This window comes from Bidens hawaiensis, unplaced genomic scaffold (genome assembly GCF_021521415.1).
Source record: "Bidens hawaiensis isolate Kalapana, Puna unplaced genomic scaffold, B.hawaiensis_p1.1 tig00002477_1, whole genome shotgun sequence".
Lineage (NCBI taxonomy): Eukaryota > Viridiplantae > Streptophyta > Magnoliopsida > Asterales > Asteraceae > Bidens > Bidens hawaiensis.
This window is the reverse complement of record NW_027491136.1, coordinates 309007-332642: the sequence shown is the minus strand read 5'-3', so window position 1 is coordinate 332642 and position 23636 is coordinate 309007. Positions and strand designations below refer to the sequence as shown.

Below are 23636 nucleotides of genomic sequence, written 5' to 3'. Positions count from 1 at the left end.
CCGGTCAGATCCAAACTAGCGTAATGCTATGATGAATGAATTTAAGGATTTACAGGCGAACGACATGTGGGAGATGGTCCCGCTTCCGGGTGATCAGCCTATTATATGGTGTTTATGGTTGTTTAGACATAAATTTAATCAGATGGCACTCTCGAAAGGTATAAAGACTGTCTGGTAGTTAACGGGATATCTCAGACGATTGGTATAGACTGTGATGATACCTTCAGTCTAGTTGTTAAGGCGACAATCATCCAAACTGTCTTGAGGTTGGTAGTATCATGGTCATGGCAATCCACCAATTGTATGTCAAAAATACTCTTCTACATGGGGATTTACAAGAAATAGTGTATGTGCATCAACCGTCAGGGTTCGTCCATCGTACCTAACCTAATCACGTTTGTCAGTTAAAGAAATTATTATATGGGTTAAAACAAGCATCGCAGGCATGGTATAATCATTTTTCCACGTTTATTACTTCTCATGGATTTAGTCATACCACGTGTGATCAGTCGTTTTTTTATCTATAGCCATGGACATAAACCAGCGTATTTACTTCTCTTTGTGGGCGATTTCGTTTTAACGACGTCCACTGATGGCTTGCTTAAAACCATCATAAACTCTCTAGAGAGAAAATTTGCTATGTCTAGTCTCAGCTGCCTACATCATTTTCTCGGCATAATAGTAACCTGGGATAACGATTTATTTTTATCTCAAGCGTCTTATACATGTGATATTATTGAACGAGCTGGTACGAGCACATGTAAACCATGTGTCATTTCGGCTGACATGACGACTAAGCCGAGTGCCAATTCCGACACTCTTCTCCTCGATGGTACTATTCAACAAGTGTGTCTTTTATGCATGCACATCGAGATTCTCATTTTGGATTTATGAAACGTATTATCTGCTATCTCAGTAGTGCCATTGATCATGGCCTTTGCATTGTCCCATCTTCTGTCACCTCACTCACGACTTACTCAGATGTAGATTAGGGAGGATGTCCGGATTCTCGTCGTTCTACGTCCGGATATTGTGTATTTTTTTGGAAAAATATACTTTCGCGGTCCTCTAAACGTCATGTAATGATCTCTTGTTCAAGTACTGGGGCAGAGTATCGTGGTGCCGTTAATGCAGTTGCCGAAACCACATGGTTATGAAATTTGTTGCTCGAACTTCATGTTCCCTTTACTCGAGTTACCATTGTTTACTGTGACAACATCTCTGTTGTATACCTTTCCCAAAATCCTATTCAACATCAACAGACGAAGCATGTGGAAATTGATACGCACTTCATTCGGGAAAAGTACGGCTTGGTCATATATGGGTATTATATGTTCCGTCATCTTCTCAATATGCCGATATTTTTACCAAAGGTTTGCCACGTCAATGTTTCAAGAATTTCACGGTAGTTTGAATGTTCGCACTACACACGCTCAAAGGGTGAACATTAGAGGATATATACGACATGTATTCAATATATTAAAAGATTATCTATGATTTGTATTTGATTTATCATTATCTAAGTTTCCATACTAGTTTGTGTACGACTGTATTTCCTACCCTATATAATGGGTTAGATTGTTAATAATATTAAGGGTATGTTTGGTACGGGGTAATGGAATAGACGAGAGAATGGAATAGATGTGGGAATGGAATGGACAAAGAAATGAAATGGACCATTACCATTCCATTGTCATGTTTGGTTACCATTTAAAAATAGAATGATTAATCACTTTATTATTATTAATATTTTTATTAGTAATAATAATAAAAAATAAATAAAAATAAATAATATAAATAATAAATGAATATTCATAATAACTATTTTTAGGACCCTCGTACTGTAACGAGATCGTTAAACCGTATATGCGTTTTGAATTTTAACTCATCAAATTTAAAAAATTATATATATTGATAATGTAGTAATAGCTCTAATATGATAATAGTTATATTATAATATACAAAACAACAATGATGATTATATAATAATAATATAATTGCAAAATAATAATAATAATAATAATAAATATAATAAAATTATAACTTTATAATAGTAATAATGATTGATGACTCTTTTAACTTTTTCATTCCTTTAAGGAATAAAAAATAAACACATGTATTCAAAGAAATGAAAATCCTAAAAATAGGAGTTTCATTTCATGTGGAATGATCCATTTCATTCATACATGGTAACCAAACATGCTTTTAGAATGACTTATTAAATTTCACATTCCATTCCTCGATAACAAACACTACCTAATATTTAAAGAAAATCAAATAATTTCACATAGAGCACGAGACTGAATCAAGAAATTAATTATAAGTCGTTGTCGGGGAAGGTAATACGTTACTATCACCTTCATAATAAAGTTGTGATAAAATGTTAAAACAATTTCAAAAGATGTTACACGTTTGTCGGAGCCAGTTGAGAAAAAGGGAAAACAAAAAAAAGAATTATTATATTTTGTGGTTTAAAATAAAAACAAAACATTTCACTGTCTTATCCAAAAAAATCGCCCACCAAATAAAAAGGAATAATAATATAATAAAATTATCGTTACGAATATATAATTCGTTTTTGCTCCCATTAGTCCTCACAACATTCATGGCATACATCCAACTCTCATTTCTTGCTCTCTACATTCTGCCTATATTCTTCCTATTTTTTCTTAAACTTATTATTCGCCCTCACCCTATAAAAATCCCGATTAAATCCCGCCACGTGTTTATCACGGGCGGGTCTAGTGGCATTGGCCTAGCGATAGCTAGGAAAGGTGTGGCCGAAGGTGCTCGTGTCACTATCTTAGCACGTGACATTAACAAGTTCAAGGAAGCTAAGAACTCTATCCGACTCTCCACGGGCATAGATGTTAATATTGTGAGCGCGGATATACGTGACTTTGAAGCAATTAAAGAAGCAGTTGAAAGTGTTGGCCCGATTGATGTTTTGGTTTGTAATCAAGGCGTGTTTATAGCTCAAGAGATTGTGGATCAGGATATGAATAATATTAAGTGCATGATTGATACTAATTTGATTGGGACGGTTAATTTGATTAAGGCGGCATTACCAGGAATGAAGAATAGAAGTGACCGGAAGCCAGTTTCAATCGCATTCATGTCATCTCTAGGCGGTCAGGTAATGCGTGTTTTTCAAGTGACTGATATATTTGAGATTGTTTAAATATGACAAAAATGACAGGTCGACCAAGTTTGAGTCACTTTCAATACTCGAAAACAAACAAACACATAAATATAACAAAAATATTGAAGTATGAGACACTTTTGATACTCGAAGGGTTGGTTCGCAATCCACCATGAACCCAACCTAAGCAGCTCAAATTGACCTTAAACTTGTTCAAGAGGATAAACTTTTCCCCTTTAATAAATGCAAAAATTATATGGTGTAACTAATGATTCTAACATGATTCAATTTCTTAACTCAACTTTAGGTGGGCGTTTATGGTTATGTGGTTTATTGTGCTACTAAATTTGGCCTACGTGGTTTGGCAGAAGCCTCCAACAAGAAGTTATTGCTGACGACATTCATGTTTCACTTATATTTCCTCCAGAAACAGGCACACCCTGTGTGAAAGAAGGTTAATCCTCCCTCTTAGATATATGTGATTCCATCGCCTTTTATTTTGCATTACTCGGAATATATAATAAAGATTACCTATGGGTGGCAAACGGGTTAAGTTGTGCACCATGTTAAACTGGTTAAGATAAAAATTGGCTGGGTCATCACCTCATCATGGTTTCACCCGATATATCTGTGTTTGTTGTACATTGCTAACTGAGAAGATGATAATGATGGATATTATTACCAATGTCAACTCTAACTCGTTCTTTTGGGTGGAACCACGGAGGCAAGAGAGTTAGCATAATCTATTGAGTTTTTTTATATGAAATCTGTGTTTTTTTAAGGGGAAAAAAAAGATAATTAGATCTTTTAGCTATAACTAACTTATAGAGATGTAAACCTTATAACAACCCTAACTAAAAAAATCATTTTTTCCCTCAACCCATGAATCCATTATGATGTCAAGATACATTTGACAATTTTAATATAAAACTTTATATTAGAAACTCAAACTTATACAAATTTAATTATTTATATCCATAATGTTAAGTGTAAATATTAATCATATAATTAAAAATGGAAACCATCATTAGTCCCGCCTAGTCTCTTGTCACCTACCTTTTTCATTTCTGATAAAGTTTTGTGTGATGCAGTGTTAAAAACGCTTCCCCGGGTGACAGCCACTTTAATAGCAGCAAACTCTAGTGCAATGCAAGCTGATGAAGTTGCAAAGAAAACATTGAACGGCATCAAATCTGGAAGTTTCTTTGTTTCTTGCAACTTGAAAGGATTCCTCTTATCTATAGTAACGGCAGGTTTCTCTCCACAAAGATCATACCTCATGGCATTTGTTGAGGTTGTTTTATGTGGCATAGTACGTATTGGGGCATTGTGGGTTCACCGGATTTGGTATGGATCATTGAAAAGGTGCATGCCCAAGAGAAAGAGAAATGATAAGTGTTTATTATAAGTTGATTGTGTCTTAGTAAAATTATGAGTAAATTATGGCTTTGATCCTTTTGGTTTGTTCAAAATAAGCTTTATAGTCCATTTGTTATATTTAATGTTCTTTTTTTTAAACTTGGTTTCTATCCATTTTTATGCTTTATGAAATAAAAGATAAAAAATGCACATGTTGATTACACAAATATAAATGCACTCGTGTAATCATTGATAATCTTAAATACACCTCTTTATAGCCCAACTAACAAATAAATGGGTCCTATTAAGGACACCCATACGTCCTGTATATCCGTATAGGATATACGGGCGTATTGGGTCCCCTATACGCCCGGTATAGTACTATGCGGAGGGCGTATACCTAATACGGAGGGTATACGCCCTATACGAGGCGTATTGGTGGATGTTTTAGAAAAAGTGGGGGTGTCTCTAGAAAACCCCAAAATAAATCTCAACCCAATCACCCATCTTTTGTCGCCACAAGACTACCACCACCCATCATTGTTGCTAACATAGAAAAGAAATCAAAATAATAAACTAATAAAGCATTCAAATGGAAAACTTACCCATTTGATTAAGTGTAATCAGAACGAATGCAAGCTGCAATGGAGATGATCAACCCTCGTTCTTTGCTCGAACATAATTTCCCGAATGAAGTTCAACGACTGTTGGCCCTTGAGTTTTCATGAGCGCCCGATGCCATTTTATAGTGTCACCGTGAAGATATGAATGATCACGTAACTTTACTAATTTCATGAAGTATTTCGTTGTTGTTGAAAAATGTTCACAACGATAAATCCAAACTTCAACGTATTCCCAAGAAAATCTGGGGACTCGACTTTTCTGTCTCCATTGCGAGGCGAGTGTCGCCCCTTGAGTTGGCTTCTTTGAAGGACCCATCGAGTTGCTTGGAGGTCGGGAATGGTCTTTTGTTTTTTAAAATTAAAATATGCATTTTGTTCCTGTCTATAGCAACGTAGTGTCAATTTTTAGGGGTTACAGCAACATAATTATATTCATAGGCAGTAATAGCTACATGTTTTGCTTTATGAACACTCCTGTTATAAATTAATGGGCCAATGGTTTATTAGTAAAAGCAAAATCTTTAAACATCTTTTTTTTTAACAGCCAACAAACATAGAATGTCTAGGTATTTCGTACGGGGTGACCCAATGGCTAAAGGCCACTGCCAGCTGGCCCAACCCAGCCGTACGGAGCTCGGGGAAATCTCCAGTTCCGGGGAAAACTCACCCGCCCGAAGGCCCACTGGTGGTAAAACCGGGATGCCTTCAGGATCGAACTGGAGATCACAAAGATCCCAGTCTTCTATCATTGAGCCACCCATGTCCTCCTAAAGTGTTGTAAGTGAGAATTGAACTTGGGTCTTCATCAAGAAAAATTTGTAAGATCTTGATTTTAAGTCTAACTAAAGAAATTCATTCACCATTTTTTTAGAAAAAAAAAACTGCTATTATGAATAGAACAAAAAAAGTATCTTCTTAGTTCTTAGTTTGTTATTGTAAGCATCTTATTTATGCGTGTAGAATTTTATATACACGCCATAGTTTGACTAATTGGCCCATGCCCCATTTTAAAATTCGAGCATATTCAGGCAGCTCCTTTAAATCGTTTATAAACAAAAGTACACAACCATTTTTCAACTTCCGATGGTAACCCCATTTTGACTTTTAATTGGTAGTAACTATTGCTATCAATAATAAAATTTAGGGTATTTAGACCTTATGCAGTGGCCTCGTTGTGTGAGGAAAACGAGAAAACTACCCAACCACTCTCTACTTGTGAGCTAAGTTTTGCAATGGCTCGTTATGTACCTAATGCTCGCTTTGAGAGAGAATAGATACAAAATGTAATGATTGCAAGAGGGTTTTGAGACTTTTTACCATTACACCACTTTTTACAAAACTCACTATTGTTAACTGGGACGTCACGTATTACACAACCCCCTATGTGGAGAGTTACCGCTACACATGGTCTTAACATCGAAATTAATTGATTTCAATATTTCTTTGTAAGACCATGTGTAGCGGTAACCATTAATGTGAAGAGTTAACCAATCTTTTTGTTAACCGCATCTTATGAGAAATGATGATTTAATTAAAATGCTACATCTGAATTAGTAGAAGAAATGATACGAGATAATGTGACTCTAGCAAAATGTTATATGCAAGTGCTACTAACGTAGAAGACACTAGAGGTGAACCTATATCGATTCGGTTATTGCGTTCCACCAAAATATAGTTTTTTTCAAAAATACGCACTAGCCAAAATCCATTCGGTTAATTCTTTGGTTTTCGATTCGGTTTGAGCTTCCTTCTAGAAGACACGTAGAAAAAGAACAAAAAGGTTCCATTTTTAATATTTTTTGTTTTTTGTTTTCTGGGAGGGTAGGCAAAGGGCAAAAGATAACCGACCTGTATCCTGGATTGGAGGCGATTATACCGATGTCTTTTTCCTTTAAATCCACTCTCTTACTTTGACTCCTCTGTTCTGTTTTATTTTAACTTGTTTCTCTGCACGCTGCCTTTGTTCAGATCTCAGATTCATTACACCATGTCTTGCTACAGAGGAAAGTATGCTGGTATAATCTCCATCTCTATCTCCACTTATTATTTTGTATTCTGTTTGAATTCGTCTAGTTTCTTATGGATCTGATCTACAGTTTTCATCTGCTTATCTGTTGTTAGATTTATTTAACTCGTTTACGTAGACTTAGTTTATACCGGATTTTAAGTTATCGATGTATTGAATGATTTGCGGTTTGTTGATGTGTTATGTGATCTTACGACGCGGCGATTAGGTTTTGTAAATAGTTTATGTGGATCTGCTGATTGAATATTTTTAACAGTAGTTGTTATGCTTTGTGATGTCTGTGTAATATTTTCCAGTCGATTTGACGAACTGTTTGTTATGGCGAGAAATGACACGTAGAGTTAAAATTTAATGTGCTTGTGTTATTAGATTCAAATCAGTTACGGTTAGTATTTTGCTGATGTGTTTTGTGATAGGTTTTTGTAGATCTGTTGTTTTAACTCTTTTAATTGTAGTTATGCTTTGTAATTGCTGTTATATTTTTTCAGTTTGTTTGACGTATAATTTGTTATGGTGAGATGTGAATCTATGATAAGTGGCAACGGTGATTCATATGGTCTTAGTTGATGATATGATGCAGATGTTATATACATTTATCATATTATATTTTTAAACAGATTGTGTTTTGACTATTTTCAATTTATTTAGTTGAGTTTGATCTCGATGTTTGGATTAATGAGTGCGATCTATGGTTAGTTTATTGGTAAGATAAGTCCGTAGCCATTACGTAGTGGTTCATGTAAGTGGCTTTTTCATTACTCTTAGAATGATCATGTTGTTTGAAATTGAATAGTTTGTTTGGTAGTGGCTTATGTAAGTGGCTTTTTCATTACTCTTAGAATGATCATGTTGTTTGAAATAGAGTAGTTTGTTTGCTTATATGATTTGAATATATGATAATATTTTACAATATGTTGCATTTTCATCTTACTGGTTCATTTAGATGATACTGTTTTGGTGTGTGATTTTATCAGAAGAAAGTTGTTTTTAAGATGATCAAATTAAGAGATATTTTGATGTTAATTCTTAATATTATATACCTAACTTTTGTAGCTGTTGTATCATTTTGTTTTAACGTAAGTTAATCTTAGAAAACATGTAATAAATTCTTTTTTCTTTTATACCAGATGAGCTAATTGCCAATGCTGCTTACATTGGCACCCCTGGAAAGGGTATTCTTGCTGCTGATGAGTCAACTGGTACCATTGGAAAACGTCTATCCAGCATCAATGTTGAGAACGTTGAGTCAAACAGGAGGGCTCTTCGCGAGCTTCTGTTCTGCACTCCTGGTGCCCTTCAATACCTCAGTGGAGTCATTCTTTTTGAGGAAACCCTCTACCAGAAGACTGCTGCAGGTATGCACATTTGTTAACGATCTATAGCAAATGTTCTCACCATTTGTTATCAATATGAACGTGCAACTATTTTATTAAACATGTTTAAACGACACGTGCTGTTTATTTAGTCAAATTGGACTCCACTTACCTTTTAACATTTACAAATTATTTTCAGGTAAACCATTTGTGGATGTCATGAAGGAAGCTGGAGTCCTCCCTGGTATCAAGGTCGACAAGGGTACAGTTGAGCTAGCTGGAACCAACGGTGAGACCACAACTCAAGGTCTAGATGGTCTTGCTGCACGGTGCGCTCAATACTACTCAGCTGGAGCCCGGTTCGCCAAATGGCGTGCCGTCCTCAAAATTGGTCCCAACGAGCCATCACAACTAGCTATCAACGAAAACGCAAACGGGCTAGCCCGATATGCCATCATCTGCCAAGAAAACGGTCTGGTCCCAATTGTTGAGCCCGAGATTCTTGTAGACGGCCCCCATGACATCAACAAGTGTGCTGATGTTACCGAGCGCGTGTTAGCCGCTTGCTACAAGGCTCTTAACGACCATCATGTGCTTCTCGAGGGTACGCTTTTGAAGCCCAACATGGTGACACCCGGGTCTGATGCCAAAAAGGTTTCACCTGAAGTTGTAGCTGAGTACACGGTTCGTGCTTTGCAAAGAACCATGCCATCAGCGGTTCCAGCCGTGGTGTTCTTGTCAGGTGGTCAGAGTGAGGAGGAGGCTACAGTTAACTTGAATGCTATGAACCAGTACAAGGGTAAGAAACCGTGGTCCTTGTCTTTCTCTTTCGGTCGGGCCCTGCAACAGAGCACACTAAAGGCGTGGGCTGGGAAAGAGGAGAATGTGAAGAAGGCTCAGGATGCGTTTTTGGCAAGGTGCAAGGCTAACTCTGAGGCGACTCTTGGAAAGTATCAGGGTGGGTCTGGGTTGAGTGAAGGTGCATCTGAAAGTCTCCATGTTAAGGACTACAAGTACTAGACTTTGGTCTTGTGTGCTTTGAGGTTGGTAATTCTTTACCGATTTGTGTTTTAGTGACGATATGGACGAAGTGGGGTTTATGTTTTGAACCTTTTTCTATGGTTGTTTTCGGATTTTGGTTTAATAAGTATGAGAAACACTTGCTTGTTTTGAGGTTTGGTTTATATTTCAATTGATCGAGTTTTTGATGCATATTTTGTGTATGCGTGCGCTTTTGTTTCATATTATGTAAGAATTGTTGCTAATCGCATGTTAGGTTGCTAGGGTATTTTTTTTTCTGTAGTGCCTGGATCTTGAATTTGATATTTCGAAGCCAAACTATTATGCCAAGAAAAATGTTTTACTAATTCTCGTAAGTTTACCTCTTAGGCAATTAGGCTCTGGGTGTTCATAGAGCCTAATTTATTTTCAGTCTTATGAGAAAAGCTGTAGATTTTGTATGAATCTGGTTGTCTTATTTTTAGATTTAAGTTAGATTAAAATATTTCAATGATACTTTGGAGGTTTTAATCAACTATTGTCACAAGGTGAGTACAGGAGATTCTGTTATGAAAAACTTGTATTGAAAATGCCCTATTGCTTCTTACAATTAGGAAATCACCATGACGTTTTTCGTTAAGCCAACACAACTCTTTGTAAAAGGCTCATGATTTGGTTATCATTAGCAGGAACTTGTCTGACGAAAATCACTTATCGTTGATATGACTATTGATGGCCACTTAGATTTGTCGATTGTCTAAGTTGCTGCTAAATTGTACTTACCATGGATGCCATTGCTCTTGGTTGGTACCTCTCGCAGCTGCGGATGAATTGCTAATGATAAAGATTAAAAACAGCTGCTCCTAGTCTCATTGATGATTAGCAATGACGACCAGTTCCCTCTAATAACCAGTTCTAGTTAAAAGCCCCTGTTGTGGTGCTGACCCAGGAACAACATAGAAGGAGCTTCATCCCTTGAAACCCCGGGTTTGTTGGTGCGGGTTTGTTGATGCGAAAAAACAATGGCCTTGAACAAACTTGGTTTTAACTACCAACCAAACAAGATAATGATTTTATAGCGCATGTCCTGATTGAAACTAAGAATGACAAATGAAACCGAATCAGATGGGTAAATGCGAACACTTGAGATGAGTATATGAGTACGAGATCATGCAAGTATTAGTTTAAATTTTTTTGCAGGTAATATGGGTATGGTATCATGTAATAAGTGGTCTGATACCCGATACATATACATTTGTTTACTTGAACGATTACCTGTAAACATATCCTTTTTAATGTTATTTTTCATTTTTATTTTCATTTGCAATTGGGTGATAAGAGTGAATACGGTGCGCTGTTAGCCGTGTAAGCTTACACGGGAAACCAATCAAAACTATGTAGTTTTGATTAAAAATCATGTCATCAGCTCCACACTTGTTCTTTCTCCTTCATCGATTGACTAGTCCTTCTCTCAAATACTAATTTATAGCTATAATTCATTTAAAATCAATTTTCTATTGATGCATGCACTGTATTGTAGCAAGTACCATTTTCATCATTCTAAATAAGATACTGCAATTCTTCACGAAACCATTGGCAATTGAAATTAGTTTGATAGCAATTGTTTCATAGTTCTGATTTAACTGCTGCAATTCTTCACAAAATCAAAAGCACCGTTTAGTATCGAAATTAATTTGGTAGCACTTATTTATTCATTCATCATAAGTAGGCATATTAGTTTTATTTGATTTTAATTTTACGAATTACTTTAATTAGGGATTGAAAATAACCCAAGCCGGCAAACTTGAAACATAAAACAATATATCAATTTGATATAGAACCAGTCAAACGTGCAAAAATGTAGTATGGTGAACATATATTGAACACGTAAAGAATATAGCAATTTAAAAGTGAAAAGGGTCAAACGTGCAAAAATACAGTGAACCAGATCATTCAAACTCATATGTATTACAATTGAAAAAAGAAGAACAAGACAAAGAGGAAACAATAAACAAGTAAAAGAGAATGAATTTAAGATCGACTCTTGAAGAGAATGGCTGTCATGACCATCACATGGTACAGTTACACAACAGCAAGTGCAGCTCCATTAAATGGATCGATCATCCTAGAAGATCCACTACAAGACAAAGTTAAATTTATTTTGACCAACATTTTGTAGGTAAAATTAGTGAAATCAATAGCTAGTTGAAAAAATATATCTACAAAGGAAGGATTACTCAAGATATGCAACAAGAAAATGACATTATTTGACGACAGTAAATAATTTGCAGGACTAAACAAAAGAACAATCAAAACATAAGATCATGCATAAACATATGAAAATTGCATCAGCAATGAGCAATTGAAATCATTGATAGAAAGCGAGAAAGAACAACAAATGTGTAAGAGCTGATGACGTGAATTTACTCCAAAAGGGCTTTCAGAGATTTTTAATCAAAACTACTTAGTTTTGAATGGTTTCGCGTATACGTTTACACGGCTAACAGGGTTGTATTTACTTTCCCCTTAGTAATATCAATCTAGCTATGTTGTTTCGATTTACTTAGATAATTATATAAAATTAAAATTGTAAGTAATAGAACTTGGAACACCTAATACTTAATACGGGCACCTGACGAGTAAATAAAATAAGAGCATCGTAAGTGAAAAGTGTTAATACTCAAGTACTTTGATGCTGATTATTGTGATGCTATTGCTATGTAATCCAAATGTATCATCAAATGTAGTGCGTTGGGTTTGGTCTAAGACCGGATATAACATGGCATGAGCATCGCAATGACAAATGAATTGGTATAATACTATAATATAACATAACTAGTGACACATTGTTATAAATTGATTTTCTCTTTTATATATGCAAATTAAATAAAAAAAATTTAACAAAAGTATAATAGAACAAAAGGTGTAACCTTATAAGCTAATAAATTAAGAGCAACAGGATAATAAAACAAAGATGGAATGCCAAGATAACTTAAAGGTAGTGAAAGTAAAGTGAAAGTTGGCATTGAAAGAAAATGTTAGTTTCAAGAAAGAAATAAAAATGGTTTCTAGTTTTAGGATTCGGAGAAGAGTGAGTTTGTAGCAAAAACAGCAGCTTCCAAGTTTGGACTCATTCACTTGTCAAATCATATTGCATCATCAACTCATAGTATAACCTTATTTAAAGATTCCATTAAGAACCTTGGGAAGACCACATCTGCTGTGTGAAAAATATAAATAAATTGTTCATTAAAAAGTTCAGTAAATTTTATAGATCTAAAAAAGTATTGACAATATATGAAAGTTATGTCCAAGAAATAAACATAAAAACAAAAAAATAAGCCATAGGTAGTCACAGGGTGGATTGTTGGAAATGGATCAGAAAGCTCAACAAACATCAATAAACAGAAACAAAAAAGATAATCTTGATAAGAATAGTGAAATCAAAATTGAAGTTTGTGTGCTTATCTTTGTTCAAATCAATTTTTGTTTTTGATTTCCAACATAGTTTTCAAAACTAAACACACCTGATTTTACAAGTATCGTTAAATTATTTAGTTTCCCCGTTTTATCCTTTTCACTTACGTCTTGCTTGATTCACACGGATTGCAATTCGTCATGCTTATATCTTTATAAAACCTCGAATATAACAAAAATTAGAATTTTTTTTTTATCTAAATTGGGTCAGATAACCAGGAATATACTTTTTTTATATTTGAATGAATTTAGTGAATGTGTTTTCAATATATGTATAATGTATCCTTATAAGAGACATGACCCAAGAATCCAAAATAAAAGCAGATAATCATAAAATAGAACAAAATCCAACCCCAAATCTCTAAATTAACACATTAATGATAATATGGTAGCACATGATGTCAGATGCAAGTTTAGGTAATGCAGTGAGTGACATTGACACTGGTGAGGGAGGGCTTCTGTTCCTTATCTTATTTGTGGTTTGGTTATGCCACCAAAAAAAGGAAGGTTTTGTATAGAGCTGGGGAGGTGACAGTAGGTTGTCTATCATCCATACATGCATCACACTTCATTTTACATCAATTTGCATGCATTCCCTGCATCATACCTCTTTCAATCTTTCTCCAACCACAATCAATCAATCTCTTTCAATCTTATGTATGTGCATGTATGTATGTATGTATGTATGTATCATGACATATTCTCCTATATATTAAATTCTTACCAAACCATATCCTCATTTTCTTGACAATACATAAGTATATTTATATGGAATTTACACACTTATAAGCTCTCTTTTAATATGGTATAATGCTTTACACTTGTTAGATTAATTTAGTGCTATTAATTTGTTTGTGCATAAAATCTAAGATATGTTAGTGTGTTTAAAAGAGCATTTAATATTTAATGTAGGCCAACTCTTGAAACTAGTCAAAATTAATCAAAGGGACTTCATTTTCCATAGAAAAGACCATAATAGAAGTATGGGGTTTTACTTGAGTTTTCCTTACATGTTTTTGGATTGTACTGATGAACACACAACAAATTGAAGCCAATATTTTCATTGGAGCTCTCTTGGGGTAAGAAACTCACATAGTTGAGGTTTTCTTTCTTTATTTTTTAGAATTATACAATTAGTTAACTATTTATATGCATATATTATATTTGTGAACGCTCAAAACTCATATATATTAAGGTAACCAATTAAACATGAAAACTGGTCTATTGCGTGCATATGAGGACTGGGAAAATCATTATATATTGTGTTGTGCGTGTACATGAATAGGAGAGAAGCGGAGCTTGAACCAACCAAATGTTAAACACAGGTGATAACAAGTCATGGCGACAAATGTTGATTTACAAACAATGTATAAGATCTTAAACCCAGAAGTGCGTGTGCATGTATATGTTCATTTTGGGATATGTTGCTTTTCGGTCAGAAATTACAAGCTAACATCTAACGTTCATGTTGACGCGTCGGTAATATTCATGTTTCTATTATAGTATGAGGGAAAAAAAATATACTTCTGATACCAATCTTGCTTAAATTATGATATGGAGTTCAGAATTACCTAGATATACAACTCTTTACAATAGAAGCTAGATTTATCCAAATTGAAATTGCTCTTGGCCGGACAGTGTAGAAACAAATTATCAAGTGATTTAACCTATTAAGAATAAACATTTAATGCACTCACTTTTCAAATATGATCAAACATTAACAATATAATCATTTACCAAACCAAATAATAATATCTTTTAGGTTATCACCACACTAACATCTCTTTTAGTCATGAATTTCCATGCAGATGCTATGACTATAATATCTCCTTTACATAATTAAGAAAACACCATCAAATATTCTCTTTAATCTTTCCATAGTAATTCCACATCATCTGATCATCAGCATTGATCATGAGGGTCTGTTGATCATTGAATGTAACAAATCTTCGATCACCTGCCTGATTAAAGTTGTGATTATGGTAACCATAATATGAATTGGAGCACCCTTTTTGTTTCTTGTTTCTGGCTACAAAGTTAATGTGATCCCACTTAGCCTTGCAAACCAATGCACTCCTGTTGTAACCCAAAGAAGCCATTGTTATAGCAATATCCTCCCATAATACATCTTCCGTAAACCCACATTTCTCAAATCTTGTTTCCATGAGACTTATTAGTTCTATTAGTTGTGTAGTCTCATTTTCTCCCCAGTCTGAGACGACTTGGCCTTGATCATTACAATATGCGGTCCTAGACGTGTCGATTAATGTTGACTCATTCTTGGTTAACTTGTGCAAAGCTTCCATGAAAGCCGCCTCTCGATACTTCATCCGTTCCCTTTCGTTTGATAGAAATGTTTTCTCTCTCTCAAACCTTGCAACCTCTTCTTTCCTCCATTGTTTCTCTTTTAGAATTCTCTCTCTTTCCCTTTCTTCAATTGTATTCATCACCTTCTCCATCCATTTGTCTTGTTTCTCCATAATTGTGTTCATTTTCGTCTCGATAAAGTCTGTTATCTTGGTCTTCCATCGCTTCCCTTCCGTTTTTGGATGATAATTATCATCCAAAAATGGAGGGGATCCTATATTATCGACTGAAACCGCGCTAGCATTAGCAGTTGTTTCACCATATATAGCTTCTAATTGGTGAAAGAACCGGTAATGTTTCTTGTCTTGTCTTCTAGCTTTCCCTTCTTTAATCTTCTTGTAATACTTGTACAAGTTCTCAAACTTCTCACTGCATTTTTTCCCACTTCTTTTATACCCATGCTCCACACACATTGTCCTGAAAATTCAAGGGCAAACTGAACTAATTAGAACTGGAGTACAAATGACTCTATTCATGATGACCAAGAAAGGTGAGCCATTATAACCTCTATTTAGGGTTTTCTACCGGGCACAACATAAACTGCGATCTACCTGATCTCGTTAGTTAACAGGGTATTCACGGAGTCCATGAGTTTACCGGTAACGGTTCTTGTAGTTAACAAGAACAGTAAAGCTTTGATTTTTAAACATTAATAATATATTAGAACTGAAAAGTGTGTCCACTTTACAGGATACTTTAGAAGAAAGCTGCCAAAACATAAAAAGAACAATTAAACTCTTCAACCATAACATCACAGTTTTGAAGTGATTAAGTGAGCCTTGTGATAATTAGTATATAAGAACTGAAAAGTTTGTCCACTTTATAGGATATACAGTTTCCAAGAAATTGCTGTAAAAACATGAAGAGAACTAATTAAACCTTCAAGCACAACATCACAGTTTTGGAATGATTAAGGGATCAACTTTTGTTTACATAAAAAAAAATGTAAATTACCTTTGATATTTAGACTTTAAACTAGCTTATAATTAGAAAAAAAAAAGTAAAATGAAAAGAATGTAAACCTTTGATCTTTAGACTTAAAACTTCTGTTTACATCATAAAAATGTAAACCTTAGATCTTTAGACTTTAAGGGATCAACTTTTGTTTTACATCAAAAAAATGTAAACCTTTGATCTTACTTTAAACTAGCTTATAATTAGAAAAAAAAAAGTAAAATGAAAAGAATGTAAACCTTTGATCTTTAGACTTAAAACTTTTGTTTACATCATAAAAATGTAAACCTTTGATCTTTTGACTTTAAACTAGCTTATAATTAGGAAAAAAAAAGTAAAATGAAAAGAAGTGATTTTGCTTTGTTAGAAAGTTAAATTAGGGCTCCATATATATAGAAACCCTATTTGAGTGTACAATATTGTTTTAACTATAACTAATATAATCAAAGATGACCCCAAATTCTGGATCTAAAACCAATAACATGTTAAGATAAAGATAAAGATAAAGAAAAAGAAACCTGGAAACTTCATCCCACAAGTGGCCTTTGTGTTTAGCTTCTTTGAACTTAGAATTAAGCTTTACTCTAATGTCAAGAAGTGCTAGAGTTTCTTCCTTTGGCCATCTTCCACCAATCTCCATCTCTAAACCATTACCACCACCACCACCGCAGCCGCTACCGCTATCACCGCTAAGACCCGATGTCACTGGCCCGATACCCATTATAGAATCAGATCCAAAGGGATTAATACCACCACCATTACCACCTAACATCACCATGGCATAGTGCAAGTGATCTCCAGGAGGTTGAGGTATGGTAGGATAGACCAGATCCATCATCCCATAATTTTCCATCTTGGTTTTGATAAAGTTTATTATTCTATCTTTCTCAATAGTTTTGTCACAAGATGAGTATTAGTAGGTTAGAGTGAGGTTGGACACATGTTATTAAAGGTTACATAATTGCATACCCTTAAATAGTTATATATAGGCTAGATGTGTGCATTGTACAGTATATTACTATGTAAATCACCTATAACGATATACTTCAAATGCATATATCACCTCACATGCATCTGAGGAGAGAGAAGGAAATCAGGCAGAAGCACAGACTGGTAAATAATAGAGGTTCTTGTGAAAGACAAATGTTAAAAAAAGGTGAATATTTTGATCCTTGTTTTTCTTGAAGACAAATAATTTTAGGAATTGTATGCACACAAATTCGAACACATGCGAAACCAAATAATTAAATTAACAAACACGAGAATTTAACGTGTTTGCTCGACAAATACTACTACACATTTGTAACAATCAAACATAAAAGTTAAAATCCACAAACTAAGCCCAATGTATCCACAACCCTTCCACTTAAAGTTTTGAGTTTATAACAGTTTTTATATCTTTAGTTTTGTCAAAATATATCCGTTTTAATCCCCTTCTTTTTGCCGTTTCAGTCCAATAATCTAACGCCGCCCTATTCTTATTTTATTTAGAAAAAATTAACTACACTATTTGAAACTGGATCGTGCCCTCTATCTGGATTTCATAACATCTTTGAAATGTTGTAACATGGTGTTAAGGGGGTACGGATAAGTGGATTAAGTTGAGCTCGAGAGATTTTTTTTACGTGTGGCCGGGGAGGGGGGTGGGGTTGGTTTATCACTACTACAAAAAAAAGTATTTGCTACGGTTAAATTCGTAGCAATTCTGTAGCAAACACCTCGTTTGCTACGGATTTGCTACCGATGTAGTCCATAAGTACAAGTCTCGTAGCTAATTTATTTGCTACAGATTTTTTGCTACGAAATCAGAATTTTGCCACGAATGTAGCTACAAAAAGAGTCGTCGTTACTTTAGCTAGGATTTAGCTACAAAAAAGTTTGCTACGAATTTTTTAGCTATGAATTGTTAGCTACAAAAATGTTGCTGCGTTATTTTAGCTACGGAGTTTTGGCTACAAAATTTTGCTACGATTTTATAACTAGGTAATTTTGTGACAAATTTTATAGCAACGGAATTTGCTACCGAGTTTCAGCTACAACCTTGGCTACGGATTTCATCTAATGCTTTTGTCATGGTTTGGCTACGAAAATTTGATATAATTTTTGCCACCAATTTTGCTTTAAATTTGTTTGCAAAATTTTAAAATATATACATTTTTTACCACTTTTGTCATTGTAAACATTATATTTAAATATTATACCAAAGATAAATATTCAAACCAAATAACATAAAATATCCAAATATAAACAAGAAAGATCTAAATCATCCGAAAAAAACTAATACAATAAAAACCAAAATTTAGTGTAACATAAACCCATATGTCTTAACTTAGTGGAAAATTTTGAAATTGGTTTCATGACAACAACTTAAGTTTCTCATTCATTTAAGCATGCAATCTCGTATTTTCTTCGATTTTCTCTGGCATAGCATGTTTCTCTACTATTTCTCGTTCCAACTCTATTAATTTTTCCGATTCCAACGCAACTATTTTTTCTTCTAACTGAGCACCTGTAATTATTGTAAATGCATACATCATCCTTAATAACAAATCAATGTTAAATGTTCTATAGAAAATAAAAACAGACTAAGTTCACATGCTCAAACATTAGGGACAAAAGAAACCAAAATGTTTTTTTTTTCTAAAAGAGAATACAAACCTTATCACTTCTCCCCAACGGAAAAAAAATTACCAGTACTCGGCTTTTTGATGCACAACATACGGGTCGACGATGTGGCTAGTCCCGTACAACAACATTTTTTCTTTCCCCCTACAATGCTTGACTATAATTCCATATCAAATTTTGAGTGTAAGCTAGCGGCACCTCCATATTATATAACCAGTTCCTTGTAAGCGATATCTATTTATCCAAATTACCACTTTTATTTATCATTTCGTATACAAGTTTTGTGGCTATCTTTATTATATACTAATATGATTAAACTTATAAATTGCTCACCAACATTTGTGTTGACAAACTTTATTTTATGAAATGTTGCAGGTTTGCATCTTGGCTGATTTATGATTGTGAAGAAAACGACATCAAAGACCTTAGGATATTAGTAAAAATGAACAATATCAAATTTGCCATATTTTATGATATCTTGTTTATGGTTATTTTATGGATAATTGTTATGTGACATTTTTGATGTTGTGAAATGAAATGAGTTTATTAAATGCTGTCACTTTAATTAGTATCATGTGCTTATGGACAATCGTTACACCTCGGCATGTTCCGCCGCCTTTGGTCGGGGTGTGACATCATCGTTTATTCTTGTTTTATATTTATAACGCGTTATAAAAAAAATAATAATTTAATACAATGTTTATTCGGTCGGGAAAAATTGAACGTTGGTAAAACCAGAGCATTGCATCAAAGAGTCGACGCGACCCTGGCGGGTAAAACAAAGTCTTACAACGACGAGTCAACACGAATTCGAGAGGGTATGAAATACGAATCCAATCTATTTGTGTTTCTTTTCTTTTAATAGAAGAAAACAATAACTATATATATATATATATATATAGGGGTGGGATCTAAAGAAAACTCATCTTAAAGAGAGAACTAATAAAAACTATTTTTAACTTTTTTTAAAAAAATATTTTGTGATTTTTTTTTCTTTCCTCCTTCTAATAAGATGATATTGTTCCTAAAAAAACGGTGATGTAGTGCATATGTGCACTAATGTGTATTGCATATATACGATAGTGTTTTATTGCATATAATACAACACAATTGCATTGTACAATACACACTATTGAATATATGTAAATACAAACACTAATAATTGTACTTGAAACAAACTATCGCATATACGTAATACAACACTAATGCACATACGCACTATATTATTTTTTTGGTATTTTTGTATATAATATAACACTATTGCACTAATACAATACAAAAAATTGCATATATGCTATTCAACATTATTGCACGTATCAAAATACACACTAGTGCACATATGCAATTAAAAAAAGTCGATGTATTGCATATGTGCACTACAACGAGTTTTTTTTTATTTATTTTTATTTTTTTATATTTTTCTAGTAAATGGCAACATAATATAAGAATAATGGTAAAAACGGAAATTTAAAAATATTTTTTTAATTAAATTAAAAATATTTCTTTATTAGTTATTTCGTTCTCTCTTTAAGAAGGAGTTCTCTCTTGATCATCTTCCTATATATATATATATATATTTATTTATTTATTTAAAGCAAAACATAAAAGACAACACTAAATAACCAAAAAAGGACATTTACAGCCTAGCCAACTTGCCAAGTTGTGTTGTGTTATATGTCGTTTGTCGGACGGTTTTGGGCCTTTTTGAAAGCGTGTGTATGTGATGATAACCACGACTCATACATCAAAGGACCAGCAATGACAACATTAACCTACATACCCATGCGTGAACCGAACCGAACCAATCAAGAAGACCGGGTGTAGCTTAGGACAGTGTAAACTGTTTGTATAACAGTTAGAAGCTGCCAAGGTGGATATATAAAACCAATTGGCATTAGGAAGCCAGTATTTTAAACCAGCCCATTGTACGTGCCACCCGCTATGATAATAGAGGTTCACATTATAGAAGAACCGAGCCAAGTAACACTCATCAATATCAAAAGAAACATCCTTTCCAATGTTTTTGAAAAAAGCTGCAACATCGGCCTCGGCACCTAAATAATTCTCTACAATGTTCCAGTCGCATAATAGCTCCACGTCTTTAGATGTATTAATCAAGCAATCAAACAATGTAACATAGGCTGTCAAGACTTTTGAGATTCCACTGTAACATTGTTCAAATGCCACCGAGTTTAATAAAAACGCGCACATGAAATCGTCGACTGTTATATACGGCATATGAATTACACCATCTTTGAAGTTAACCAGAAGGAAACTTTCGGCTTCTTGTGACTTTAATTTGATTCCCGACCGCTGGAGCTTTGAGATGTTGCGAATTATATGCGGAGGGGGGCGGTTGTCGGGTTTCGTGAAATGTTCAAATCCTGGTGGAAGAAAACTTGACCGGAGAAGGTCGAGCAAGTGTGTGGGTTTAACGTTGGAGTATTTTTCTAGAACCTGTTCGGGTCGTTGTACACATAAATTGAAAAGGCCCAACGCTAGTGTAACTAGCGTTGGACTATTTGGGGTTTTCGTTAACTCGAACAAACGTTCGAGAATGAAAAACGGGATCTGATTCTCCAGACGAATCAGATCCCGTAACAAAAAAGAAAGGATCCACGATATGGTCAAAAGTGGGTCAAAGTTATCAACCTCGACCACTCCACCAAACATTCTAAAAAGCTCAATTATAAAGCAACCATCGAGCACCATCATCTCGATGAACTCGTCAGTGCTATAAGGGATGGTCATTGAGTAACACTCTCGGGCAGCGACCTCAAGTGGTTGCACGGCCCTCAACAAGTCCTCCAGGACCATCCCTTTAGCCAATGTTCGGTTTAGTAACTGATGTAGGAAGCGCCACTTGTGCTCCTCGATCATCTCAAGGTGCGGTTGACCATGGTGGAAGGGTCCGATGGAGACAATGGCGGGTTCATATGATTTACCGTTGATGTTTACTAGGGTTTGTGGGACTTTGAGATCGAGCAGGTGGTTCGACCGGCTGCAACGCTTAGTAGCTTCGGTGTGTCGGAAAGTTTGTGTTGCATAGCCGTGAGTCGGTCTCTGTTGGCTTCCCATATTGTGATGGCATGTTGTTTTTCATGACTTTGAGAATTGATATCCATCTTTGAAGTTTGATTGGTTTAATGTTATATAGAATGGTGTGATAATTAAGAACGCAGAGGTAACGTGCAACGACCCTTAATGCATACTATATATATGTAATATGTTTGTATCCAATATAACGAAGCTTCCGGTTTTCAATAATTTATACTCAATAATATGTTCAACTTTCAACGATGCTTGACACAAGTGGTATTTTTAATGTTACTTTAACCTATCCAACTTGTATCACCTTTTTATTTAGACTTCTAGGTGCAACCAATTAATTTAAATGAAACAAAAATGGCAACTTTAAAATTGAAATAGTTCATAAGACCTTTTGCGGAGATGGAGGTCTCTCATAAAATAATGGAGTATCATTTTTTTTTTTGCAATAAACATACGGTACATACCCAACAAACCACTCGGGTCGTGTTCAAAAAGCGAATTAATTTTAGTTTACAAGAGAGAAATGTAAGCCTAGTCAACCTTCTTAATGTTCAATCTTCAAGAAAACTAGTTGAAGTTACGGAGGCTACAATTTCTTTGTTGTCGCCACCTTGATTAACATTTTTTAGGAACCTTCGTATCATTCTCGCTTTATATTCAATCTTCTAGAAAACTAATTGAACTTATGGACACTAATTCTATCTACAAGACAATTGCAAATAATATTTTCTTTATGTTTCGTGCCTAACTACGATTGGAAGCATTTCTAGTAATCAACAATTTAAGCCGTTTGCTAGCTTATGCAATAAATAACCTTTACATATTGCGCCATGGCCGGCCCACTTCATAAAAACATATATGTTGGGCTACTAAAGTAAATGAGGCCTGCTTAAAAAAGTATATACATATATGATATATACTGCAAAACACGTATATATATATATATATATATATATATATATATATATATATATATATATATTATTGATTCATAAGCAAAACGGTCATCTCGGCCTAGCGGTTACTAGAGGTGTACAAAACCGGTGTTAAACCCTGACCAAACCGGTTTGGTCAACGGCTGGTTAAAACCGGTTTAGAAGCAAGATAAGCCGGTTTGGTCCAGATCGGTTCGATCAGGTTTAGAACCGGTTTAACCTGTTTAAAACTGGTTTTCCTCAAGCCGGTTTGGTTGTTTAAAACGGGAACCGGTATCAAACCGACGGTTCAGGTCAGTTCATGAACCGGTTTGAGTGAAAACGGTTTCCTTATCAAACCGGTTCAGGTCGGTTTACCATGAACCGGTCTCAAACTGGTTTTTTTTTGCAGCTCTTGCGGTCACTGCTCTTTTCAATAGGAGTCTTAAGTATCAAAATAAAGAAGCCCAAAACCTATTATTGGGCCAGGCCTGAACTCAAACTCACAGTACCTGGGCTTTTGACTCTGGCTTATGTATCCAAAGTCCCAAACAGAAATTTCGGATGATAATTGCTTTGTCTTTTAAGAGCCTCATATACTTCTTCAACCCATGAAATGATGAGAACATAAGGACATAATCAAAATTGCCGACAAAAGTAGGACTCCATGCAGTAACCTATGAGCGAGTTGATTGATGAACTTGCATCTATTAGAATGAGTCTAGGATAGCATATGCTCCTCATCAATTTGGATGATGAAGTGTAAAAACATTTTGTTCTTTAATG

The 23636-nt window shown here is 34.7% G+C and overlaps 2 protein-coding genes and 2 pseudogenes across 4 annotated transcripts; 2 read left to right on the top strand and 2 right to left on the bottom strand.

Moving 5' to 3' along the window:
- The first annotated feature begins 2594 nt into the window (after positions 1-2594).
- On the top strand, positions 2595-4645 carry LOC143619561 (3-dehydrosphinganine reductase TSC10A-like; annotated as a pseudogene). The gene is made up of 3 exons (XR_013151202.1): positions 2595-3136; positions 3450-3596; positions 4234-4645. The product of XR_013151202.1 is annotated as a 3-dehydrosphinganine reductase TSC10A-like (transcript).
- A 2432-nt stretch (positions 4646-7077) lies between these two features.
- Positions 7078-9675, top strand: LOC143619650 (fructose-bisphosphate aldolase 6, cytosolic-like). Its single transcript, XM_077091532.1, has 3 exons — positions 7078-7139; positions 8278-8505; positions 8663-9675. Exons 1-3 carry the CDS (start codon positions 7112-7114, stop codon positions 9481-9483), a joined length of 1077 nt encoding a protein of 358 aa, XP_076947647.1. The 5' UTR covers positions 7078-7111; the 3' UTR covers positions 9484-9675.
- A 5021-nt stretch (positions 9676-14696) lies between these two features.
- Positions 14697-17203, bottom strand: LOC143619560 (trihelix transcription factor PTL-like). The gene is made up of 2 exons (XM_077091454.1): positions 16779-17203; positions 14697-15723 (listed from the first exon to the last, which is right to left on the bottom strand). The coding sequence occupies exons 1-2, from the start codon at positions 17111-17113 to the stop codon at positions 14793-14795; spliced, it is 1266 nt and encodes a 421-aa protein (XP_076947569.1). The 5' UTR covers positions 17114-17203; the 3' UTR covers positions 14697-14792.
- A 3355-nt stretch (positions 17204-20558) lies between these two features.
- LOC143619559 (UPF0481 protein At3g47200-like) lies at positions 20559-22017 on the bottom strand (annotated as a pseudogene). Its single transcript, XR_013151201.1, has 2 exons — positions 20683-22017; positions 20559-20621 (listed from the first exon to the last, which is right to left on the bottom strand). The product of XR_013151201.1 is annotated as a UPF0481 protein At3g47200-like (transcript).
- Positions 22018-23636: the final 1619 nt, after the last annotated feature.